Source organism: Bidens hawaiensis, unplaced genomic scaffold (assembly GCF_021521415.1).
Source record: "Bidens hawaiensis isolate Kalapana, Puna unplaced genomic scaffold, B.hawaiensis_p1.1 tig00041825_1, whole genome shotgun sequence".
In the NCBI taxonomy this organism is placed as follows: Eukaryota; Viridiplantae; Streptophyta; class Magnoliopsida; order Asterales; family Asteraceae; genus Bidens; species Bidens hawaiensis.
In genome coordinates, this window is record NW_027497412.1 from 122,238 (window position 1) to 133,467 (window position 11,230).

The 11,230-nt window shown below is 37.5% G+C and overlaps 1 protein-coding gene and 1 pseudogene across 2 annotated transcripts; one reads left to right on the forward strand and one right to left on the reverse strand.

Moving 5' to 3' along the window:
* The first annotated feature begins 552 nt into the window (after positions 1-552).
* Positions 553-5,593, forward strand: LOC143593199 (nuclear pore complex protein NUP93A-like; annotated as a pseudogene). The gene is made up of 15 exons (XR_013146060.1): positions 553-693; positions 783-866; positions 1,664-1,730; positions 2,032-2,091; positions 2,197-2,286; positions 2,383-2,652; positions 2,736-2,831; positions 2,921-3,055; positions 3,163-3,216; positions 3,299-3,382; positions 3,466-3,552; positions 3,623-4,513; positions 4,587-4,768; positions 4,850-5,141; positions 5,373-5,593. The product of XR_013146060.1 is annotated as a nuclear pore complex protein NUP93A-like (transcript).
* Positions 5,594-6,493: 900 nt separating this feature from the next.
* LOC143593200 (RNA-dependent RNA polymerase 6-like) lies at positions 6,494-10,685 on the reverse strand. The gene is made up of 2 exons (XM_077072902.1): positions 7,824-10,685; positions 6,494-7,581 (listed from the first exon to the last, which is right to left on the reverse strand). Exons 1-2 carry the CDS (start codon positions 10,545-10,547, stop codon positions 6,706-6,708), a joined length of 3,600 nt encoding a protein of 1,199 aa, XP_076929017.1. The 5' UTR covers positions 10,548-10,685; the 3' UTR covers positions 6,494-6,705.
* Between the last annotated feature and the right edge of the window lie 545 nt (positions 10,686-11,230).

Below are 11,230 nucleotides of genomic sequence, written 5' to 3' on the forward strand. Positions count from 1 at the left end.
GTGTTGTAGAACTGGGCTAAGCATTAGTATTGACTGGATAGAGACTAACAATTAATCAGATTATTATTTGTGTAACTTTCATACACACACCAAATTTTATATATAAGATTTCAGTTTTGACTTTTTTTGATCAAGTCACGATTATACAACGATTAGTCGATAGAATATCGGCTAGCGGTTAATCAGGGATCAATTGGTTAATATGCAATTAGTCCATATGACATGTAATATATTTCATATGTATGTATATATTTCCGACCAAAACGTATATTACATTGAGAGCATAAAGTACAACATCCATGAACAAAACATATATTTATAATTAACGCTTTTATTATAATTTCCGTCCGTATAGTAAACAGTAACACAGATAAATATTTTTCGTCCTTTTTTTAAATAATACATACAATAAATAAATATTACCAGAGATGTCAAAGAATTAATATACGGGAATAATACCCCTGGTTTTCCAAAATTAGGGCTCTTGCGTTTTGAGCTCCAAACTAATAATAATAATAATAATAATAATAATAATAATAATAATAATAATAATAATAATAATAATAATAATATTTTGGGTTCGGCGCATCAATGGCGAACGACGCAGACATGAGCAGCTGGACGGATCTCTTACATTCATCTTCCAAACTTGTTGAACAAGCTGCTCCTTCTGCTCAGTTTCCTCCTCTTCAGGTGATTATTATTATTCATTTACCTCGCACTCTGTATGCTTATAGTGCTTACTTAATATTAATATTAATATTAATATCATCCCCTCTCAGAGAAACTTGGATCAATTAGAAGCCCTGTCAAAGAAGCTCAAGTCCAAAAACCGAGGCTCCTTCTCAATCAATTGCAGCTACTAGGTAGGGTTTAATTATTACATTTTATTAATTTTCTGTTTATTGGAAAATAAGTTCATTAGAATTGTTGTTAGAAACTAAATGTTTTGTCTCAGTCTAATCAGTGTGATGTCTGATGGAGATATAGTTTATATAAAAGCTTCATTTAGTTGAGATTAAGTTTGTAAAGCGAAACAAGAAAAAATTTAACATGTAGTTGGTGGACAGATGACAATATGAAACCGCGTTATCAGCTAGTCACCAACTTGAATTATTAAGATACATCAATGGTGCATTACGGTATTAAGAATATGTAAAGTGAACATAATTGTTGTTTCCCAACACTCTTTTACGATGGAGTTTATTTTTTATCAAGTACCGGGCGTGATTCTACACTGCGAAAGTGGTTTTGGGTGTAAACTACTGTTTGGTGAATGAAGACATTTTGATTGTTTTGTATAGGAAGTTATTGTTATTTGGACTTTTCAAGATTAACTAAAAGAGAATGCAACTTTTTGATTTACATGTATAACTGAGTGCATCTGTAGTTGTGGTTTATATTCAGATAACTAGGATTTACTTGCGTTTTATTTAAGAAAATATGATACTAATTAGCTAAAATGTGTATCTTGGTGATGAAATGAAGCTCAGTATAGTGGTCCTAATTTAGAGTTTGCATTACACATGTATCTTCATACAACATACAAGAAAACAACTAAAAAGTATTACGAAAAGGAAGTATATGTAAGGATGATATTTTTGGTTTTTGATATTAGATGATGGATCCTGTTAATATATGTAACCTGTTAACTTATGTGCAGACTACTTGCACGCGAGGGGATAAATGCTGAGCAACTGGCACGTGAATTAAAATCATTTGAATTGAAGGTATCATTTAATTAACTTGAAGCATGTCATGCTGATTATATTTGCTTGTTTATGTGTACCACTATATGTGTAGTTTGTTTCACTAGGGCGGTGAGTGTTGTCTTTTGATGCAAAAATAAACTTTAGTTCAAGTTGTGCTTTTTCCACTTTTGTGTTAGAATTTGAATTCAGTTGTTCTTTTAGATTTTCTATTTTAGTTCGTTTTTTAATGCTATTTTGTTGTTTTGAGAGTTGTATATCGGATTATCGGTTACTTATTCACACATTTTTACCGAGTTAGATCTTGTAACTTTGTTTGTAGACAACTTTTGAGGATGTTTTCCCGGCTGAGGCTACAAGCGTGGAGGAGTATTTGCAGCAGGTACCTAACACATCTACTGCTGCATTTTTAATGAACTAAATGTGCATGGATTATGTATAATTACTTAAATAAATGGCAACACCTGCCACAATTTCATATATTCAGGTTCATGAAATGGCAATGGTCTCCGCTGTTCAGGAAGCCCAGAAAGATAATCTCAGAAATTTTAGTGACTACATGATGACAGTTTTAGAGGTTAGTTGCTTGTTAGTTCTTTCATTTGGAATTTACTAAGTTATAGTTACATAGTTATGCATTTAATTTTGAACGCTTATTGTGTTTATTCGTTAGGATGACTGGCAAAAGGAAAAAAGGGATTTTCTTCACAGCATGAGCCGCATTTCAACATTACCAAGAACTAATGTGAACGAGTCAAGCTTTGGGGCTACCCGTTCAGGACCGATATTATCTCCAACATCTAGCCCACATGTTTCATCTGGTCCCTCTAGCATGGAGCTTGTGCCAGTAGGTGAGAAGTCAGCCATTGACAAAAAGGCTGAAGCATATGCTGAGGTTGTTAGGACTCTAAATGATGCTAGACAACGTGGTTTATCATTTAAAGTAAGTTTGCTGATAATTAATCACTCATTTTTTTTCTTGTGTTTTCAATAAACGTGCATGTTAGTAATTTAATCATTTGGCAGCCAGCTACTGCTTTCAAGAGTGCATATGAAAGTCTTGGTTTGGATGCTTCTGGTGGTAAATCTGTTACCATGGGTAAGATTTGGCATCTAATTCATGTACAGACTTACAATGCAATCTTGTTCATATGACTAACATTTTGTATGATTATATTCCAATCATCTTCTCATAATTTATGCTATATTAGACTTTGATGGGTGAGAATTCAAGTTTTCCAAGAAATGTTTCAAAGAAAATGTCGCTAATAATTGGTGCAAGGAGACACTTAGAGTTGGGGCATGAGAAGTATATCATGGAAATGATACACAGTCATCCGGCACAGGTAATATAATATATTATTTTTTTTCTTTAGGTTAAGTGTTTTCATTTAATCTCATATGTTTTGCACTATCTGTATATTATATATGTTTTATACCTTTCTTACTGTAGGCTGCTCTTGGTGGAGTGGTTGGAAACTTGCAAAGGATTCATGCTTTTCTTAGGGTTTGTGGTCACTTCTTACTTCAATGCTAATCAACATACTCTGATGTATTTGCATCCTTACCGAGACAATGTTTTTATGCAGATTCGTTTGAGAGACTATGGGGTTCTTGATTTTGATGCAGGTGATGCTCGTAGGCAGCCTCCTCTTGATACCACGTGGCAGCAGGTGTATTATGATTTACTTACTAGCATACACTTTTACTAGTTTATTATTTATTAATTAAGTTACTAATGTTTTGTATAATACAGATATATTTCTGCTTGAGAACCGGGTACTATGATGATGCAAGAGAAGTTGCTTCACGATCTCGTGTTTCTCACCAATTCGCATCACAGGTATATTATATTATATTTTATTATATTCAAGTCTTTCAGTTAAACCAATAATTCGTTCTTAATTTGACAGCTGGCAGAATGGATAACAAGCGGAGGCATGGTATCAGTGGAGACTGCTTCCATTGCTGCAGAGGAATGTGAAAAAATGTTGAGAATCGGTGACCGAGCTGGTCGGGGTACTTTTGACAAGAAAAAGTTACTTCTATATGCACTCATATCCGGGTCCCGCAGGCAGATTGACCGCCTGCTTAGAGAACAGCCTACACTTTTCAACACAATAGAAGATTTCTTGTGGTTCAAGTTATGTGCTGTTCGTGACTCGACATCCGTTGTTTTAAACGAAGGCGTCTCACCTTACAGCCTAGATGATCTGCAAGCTTATTTAAACAAATTTGAGCCATCTTATTATACAAAGAACGGAAAGGACCCATTGGTGTATCCATACGTGTTACTGGTAAGTATACAGTTAGTGCCGGCTAAAATATATTTGTCTAAAGATATTGGAGATGAGGGGTATAACATAGATGCTGCTCATATAGCGATTGTGTTATCAGACCACGGTGTGTTATCTGATGTTGGTGGGACTGGTCATAAAATAGGGGTAATGGATGCTTTTGCTGAGTCAGCTAGTATTATTAGACAGTACGGTTCACTTTACTTAAGGCATAATAATCTTTCGGTGGCATTGGAATATTATGCACAAGCGGCTGCTACAGTTGGCGGTGGACAGGTGTCATGGTCGGGCAGAGGAAATGCAGACCAGCAAAGGCAGCGGTTATTGATGATGCAACAGCTTCTTATGGAAATTTTGTTACGTGATGGCGGGATTCTGTTATTACTTGGACCTAGAGGTGCGGGTGAAGAAGGTGAATTAGGGCGGTTTTTGAATAATCAGAAAGATAGACACACGTTTCTGGTTGAAGCTGCTCGCCAGTGTCAGGAAGCCGGGCTTAATGACAAAGTAAACATTCTTTTAAAGTTGACCTTAAAAAAAGTCAGTTACTGTTTTCTGTAACGTTTATCTTGAATTTCAGGCTATAGAGATTCAGAAAAGAATTGGGGCATTTTCAGCAGCATTGGATATTATTAACAAGGGTCTCTCGGAAGCTATATGTTCTCTATCACGTGGTAGATTGGACGGTGAGAGCCGAACAGCTGGGCTTGTTCATTCTGGAAACGAGTTGCTCGAGACGTTTAAATATTATCCACACGTCAGGTTAGATCTTAACTTAGGTTCTGAAACTAATTATTGTGATATCTGAAAATCATTTATGATAAGTTGTGAACATCTGTGCAGTCTGCAAGAGAGAGAATATGTGTTGGAGCAAGAAACATTGTTAAGACAGCTTGAGACGATTTTGTCTATTCATAAATTAGCAAGACAAGAACATTATCTAGATGCTTTAAGGGAGGTTGCTAAGCTTCCATTTCTACCATTTGATCCCCAAGCACCTGACACCTCAGCAGACATGTTCCAAAACTTGTCTCCCTATGTTCAAGCATGTGTTCCAGATCTTCTTAAGGTTGCTCTTCAGTGTATTGACAATATCAGAGATACAGACGGGTCACTTCGTGCATTGAGGACCAAGGTATGTTTGTTGTCATAATATAAAAGGTTACTCGTTCGGTATCCTAAAACATGCAAAATCTAAAAGATTTGGTAGATAGCTTGATGAAAGTCATTTTCCACTTAAAATATGTTACTGAAATTGGTCTTTCAACCCTGAAAAGTTTTTTTATTAACACGTATTTAAATCAAGTGCCAATTCGCTCTATATTTATAATAAAGAGTTTTTAAGTTATTTACATCTCTTGTGCAGATTGCCAATTTCCTTGCTAATAATTTGAATCGCAACTGGCCACGTGACTTGTATGAGAGAGTGGCGCGTACTTTGTGAAGCTGAAGTTCTTGTGAGATTTGTTTTGGTGAGTGTTAAGAGACCAAGTTTTATGCAACTATGAAGGTATGGTTATTATTATCAATGTAACAGTGCATATGATGCTATTGTAGTGTTTTCATCTGTAAATGTCAATTTCTAGAGCTCTTTTTGTGTTTTGGGATGTTTTATTCATAACTTAGTAGGTGAATACCACTCCAATTTTGTTTTATGTTGGTTATAATTTTAACCATAGTTGAGTTAGCAAGTACGTGCCCCGTTAATAGACGAGGGTTGGCTAAAGTGGTTTTATAATAAACTAGTGTTTTACCGGGCGTTATGCGACAGGCATTTCGGTAAAACTCGGGTGGTGATAAACACGAGCATTGAGGTTTTAATTTGACGCGAATTCAGTTGGTTTTGGTTACATGCGTTATAATATTAAAACTAAAAGCGAAATATAAAACCAAAAAAAATATGAAAATTGAGGTGGACCAAGGGGTGGCGTCGGTAGGTAAAGCGTTCTTTAAACTAACAAAAGTTTTATAAAATAATTCAAGGTTTGCAAAATATAGGATTATAAGAATTCGCTTAGATGCAAAGTTAAAAATGATCCCTAGAACAAGGTTTATATAATCGACATGGTATTTTAAATACTGAATTTTTATAGCATAATTTAAATATGCAGAAATTGTTTATAAAGTTTATTAACTTTTATAGAAAATGATATCTTTTATAACATGGAAGCATAAAACGAAAACCGTTCGGAAGCATCTTTTATGAAGAAGATGGTTTCTAGCATGGTTTAGGGTCTTGAAAAACTGAAAATAAATAGAAAATTAAGAAGAGAATAGTAGTTTTTTTGTGAGAGGTGATTTCTATCACGATCATAGAGTATATGTAAGACTGATCATACTAGTGACATACGATCTAGACGAGTCAAACAAACTCCTAATGAGTGTTACAAATACATAATTTATAACATTTTTAGTGACATACAATCCTACAGAAGCTCACGCAGTACTTACAATTATATAAAATGCTTTTAATTTGAAGGTAAACAACCCAAATATAAGTAGGCACCAACAAACATGAAAAGATGTACAAAGCTAGAAACTTAAAGCCTAGTTTGATAACAGGAAAAAGGCATTCAAATAATTGTTCAAATAAAAGTACCATCTGTATCATACCACTTACACTATAATAATATCTATTTCATAACAGACACTTCAAAAATGGCAGAGTGGTCGTGCTGCAACAAACTTCAAAAACATGGTCAAATCCGGTCAGCAATATAACGCCCAAGCGTATCGATCGGTTTATCAGAATTCCCGAGCCCCACTCCCCTACGCTTGATCTTGATCCTGGCAAGATAATCCGCCGCAATCCAAGCAAAACTCAGATTTACCATTTCGCCCTCCTGATCAGGCTCTTGCAACTTCAAAGCCTTCTTCACCCAAACCGGATGATACGCGACTTGATACCACGCAGATGCTTTTTTCTCAAGAATCACGTTTCTTTCCTCTTCAGAAACATGGTCAAACTCAGCACCGAGGTGGTCAAACACCAACCGGAAATCCTTCCGTAAAGCACTATAAGCATGCTTGATTTTATCCTTCATTTCGCCTTGTTTCTTGCTGCTGTGCTTTGGCATCGACCAAATATGACCTGTTACAATCTCTTCTTCACGGGCCACTTTGTACTGCCCGAGAAGCCCGTTTAGCTGTCGGTCATATGATAACTTGCATCCCCACGCATCATTTAGAAAGCTTTCAGAGTCAGCAACTTCGAGGTCTTTATCATATGGTATGCTCGAAGGGAGGATTTCCTGCTCGGGACCTGGTGTTACGTCAGTGTCATAGAAGTTTTTGATCTGGCGGTATAACTTCCCCAGAATTTTCTCAGACTTGTAGCTTTGGAATTCTTCTTTACCCATGAAATCAGGGTACAGTTTTGGCCTGAGCTCATGTGGCATACTGACTACTTTACCGGTTTTTGGGAAATCGACAGCTGTCGCTGCTAGTTCAGCTAACTTTATGCAGTTTTCATCAAGGGCCCCGTAATCACTTAAGTCAGCATGAACAACATGCGCGTTGCAAATTGTCCCTAGACTGTCGTTGACCATGTTCTTTGCGAAGAACCCAATTATTTCCTGTTGGAAATAATAAATTAATAAATTAGAATTAGACTTGTAAAGTAAAACAAAACCTAACTTTTATTTTAGCTTCAAAATTGGATGAGCAAAACTCAAGTCAGTCAGGTCAACAGTTTACCACAGAACATAATTTGAAGAAAAATGACCATTTTGCCCGCCCTCCATATCCAATTCAGCTTATTGAATACTATGCAGCTAGAAAGAGTATAATAATAAGAATAATAATAATAATAAATTACCTTCTGTGTAACTCCACGTGGTACTTCTTTAGCTTGAGCAGCAGTATACTCCATCGGGGGCCAACTCCTTTTACTAGGCGGTATAAGATTCTCATCCCATGTAACAAAATACAGGTCGCCATCAAGGTCGCTTCCAGAAGCTTCATCCGTGTGGGGCCGGTCCCCCTTTTGAGGAAATATCAAACAATCAAACAAATGTTCCAAACCCGGAACATTAACCGCTTTCAAAACCCGAACATCACCAGGATGAAGACACGGGTTCTTTGCAATTATCACATCACCCTTGATAACCGTCAAGTTCCTGGTCCTTTCACTAAACCTCGACCCATGTTTCGCAAAACAATTCTCGACCGACGGATTCGATACCTGAATAAAACACTGACCCTGTTCAAGAACCGCCAGCTCATCAAAACAACCCATTAACCACCTCCCATCATTCACAAAAATTCTCGATTTTTCCCGTAAATCTTCAAGTTGTGCGACGCGTATGCTACTCAGCATACCTCGCAAATGCGGTTCGGTTCTCGGGTCAAAACCCGAACCCAACATGATTGAAGCCGTGTTCCCTCTTTCAGCACACATAGCGTTAATTACATCAAACGCCACTTGGGTATTTTCAAGCATCAAATTCAACTTTGTAACCATTTTCATCTGCATGTCCCAAAAGACTTCATCCTTAACGTCTAATGCCGAGAGCAAAGTAATGATCTGTCGGTTTAAGAACCCTGGTTGTAAACGGGTCCAAGAACAGATTTCAAGAATTGAATGATCAGATACGAACTTGTCCATGCTTTTTCTCAAGGCCAGTTTGATGCTTCCACCTTTCATATGGGGCCAGCAGGAAACAACACCCTTACAACCTGCGTACCGAATCTGATACGCGCACGGTTGATTATCAGTTAATTGCAATTTTTCAGCAACTTCAAGTGCTAATTCGGGTGATATTTTCCCAATTCCATCAGAAAAGGTATACCCATTTCGCTTGACATCATCAAGCTTCATATCTACTTCATGTCGTGGGACCTCAACCGTCGCGTATGTTGATGAAAAGCACTGGCCCATTCGAGCTGCGCATTTTGCGACGTTCTTGTTATTAAACCTTCCCATCCATGTTCTGATACTTCCACACGAGATCTTTTCATTTTCAGCAAAAAACCATGCGGACCGATCGCGAAGTTGGTTTGCCGAAAAAGCCAAAAAACAATATCGTCGGCCAGATAGATGAAACCCGTTAGTTAGAATATCTTTTATGCGCCTGAACATTGTTGTGATTTGTGGACTAACGCTTGCAGTGATGTCTCTAACGATCGGGGCGGGATAAAAGTTAAGAACATTATTGTTTAATGTTCGCATGCCTTCATCCATGAAGGTGACCCGTAGAAACCGATCGGACACGTCTCGGTAATGGCGAAGGACACGGTTTGACAATTCAACTTCGGGTGGCAACGAGTAGGCTTTAGTTGGAGTGATGAGTAGTCTTCTAACTCCGATGACATCGTTCTGCTCCGATTGTTTTTCAATCAGCTTCGGAGTCTTTAACAGCCATTCTTGAACGATTTTCAACCGTTTAAACCCGTCGTACAACGGGTGTCGGTAAGAACAAATGTGCTGTAAAGCAGCCATGTTGACTTCCTCGTGTTCACTTCTTAGCAAGTCAAACACTTTTTCGGTGAACTGATGCTGATTTATGATGCATCTGTGTAAGACCGAATTGACCAAGAACATGACTTTAAAAGAGATGTCAGGCTTGTAATGAATCGAGAAAAATGGGTCGGGTAAGGCTAACCCAAACTCAGGCTCGTTTTGTGATCTGAGTTTTGTGCTACGCCGTTCAATGTGTACTCGTTGATCTTTCAGAAAGTCTAGAGCTTTCTTTACTTTCGACCCATCACGAATCCGGATCTTGACCCGGTAAGTATTGCACCTCCCAATCGCGCCACTTGGAGTGAAATCAGTGGTTCGGATCCATGGGTCGTCGTCATCCAACATCTCAAACGGGTACGTGTTCACAATGTCATCATCAGCGGTTCGATAAGATATTAACGGACATGAACCCAACTGAAAAACCAAAACCATGAACGACTCCGAGAAGTCCGTATATTCTTTCATATCGTTAATGTCCCGCACCAAAAACTCAAGTTTATAATTACACTTAATAACCGCGTGATTTTTTGTATCTTTGATCGCAAAGGCGGTATCTTTGGTGAAAAGAAACTTGCAGCTGCGGTCAAAGGGGTCAATAAGAAAGTCAACACCGGAATCAGGCCCGCACCAAGCGACAACAAAGTCATCCCGACTAGTCATCAATCCGACATCAACAACGACGTTTGATAACTTAAAGGGTGATGTCTTTCTTCTTCTTTGGCTCATTCTGTAAGGGTTTTCCGGGCCTAAATTAACTTTTAATACATTGTTGTTAAGCACGAGCTGCCTTCTTCCAGAAGCTTCTAAAACTGAGAGGGCGGAAGCGGGGTCTACAAAATGCACAAAGGCGTGCGGTTCGACCTTGGCGTAGTCGTTGTCTATCGTGATCTGGTCAAGGTTGGCAGCAAAATCGGGGTATGTCGCAGGTGGAGTTGAAGACTTTTTCAATCTGCATCTCCATATTTGACCAGATGTTTCCTCAAGATAATCTAAAAGCATCTGTGCGGTGACTTGGTTACCAAAACCACCTACACCGACTTGTGTGACAATCAACTCTCTATAGTTTCTTTCTGAGTCCATTTTCGTCAACTATTATTATCAAACCCGTAAATGATTAACACCAAACCCACAATACAATTATTAGTCGAAACTAATGCAGAATGATAAAAACAATAACAATAATAAATATAACCCTAAATTCAGATCAATAATAGCAACATAACTTATACAACATTTATTGAAAATGTTGATTAATATGCCAAAACCCCTCTTTGTGTGTTGCTGATTTAATGTTGGTTTTATGAGCAAAACGAATCAAAGTAAACTATATAATTAAATAATACTTGAAAATCATTTGGGAATTTATGATTATTAACCTTCAGTGAGTGAGTGAAATGAAGAACATACAAAGAAACCCTAATTGAATGATTAATGTAAAGCGATTGAGATAAAAGCACATAAAAGAAAGAAACATGATGATGATCGTACCTGATAAAGACCAGACCTTTGAAAGTGAAATGAATCCTTTGCTTGCTGTTGCTGTCTTCTTCTGCTTAAGGGTTTTGGGGAAACAACTGTTGGATAAAAGTATAATACTACTCTACTTTCTCTTTGGAGATTTGTTTTATTTATATATGCAAGTGAAGTAGATTCCATATACAAAACCATTTTTTTTAATGTTTTTAGAGCCGGATCAGAAAATTCTCGCTTTCGGCCCAAAATTTTGTAACAGTTTCGGAGTCGGGGCCTATGGTCAACAACGT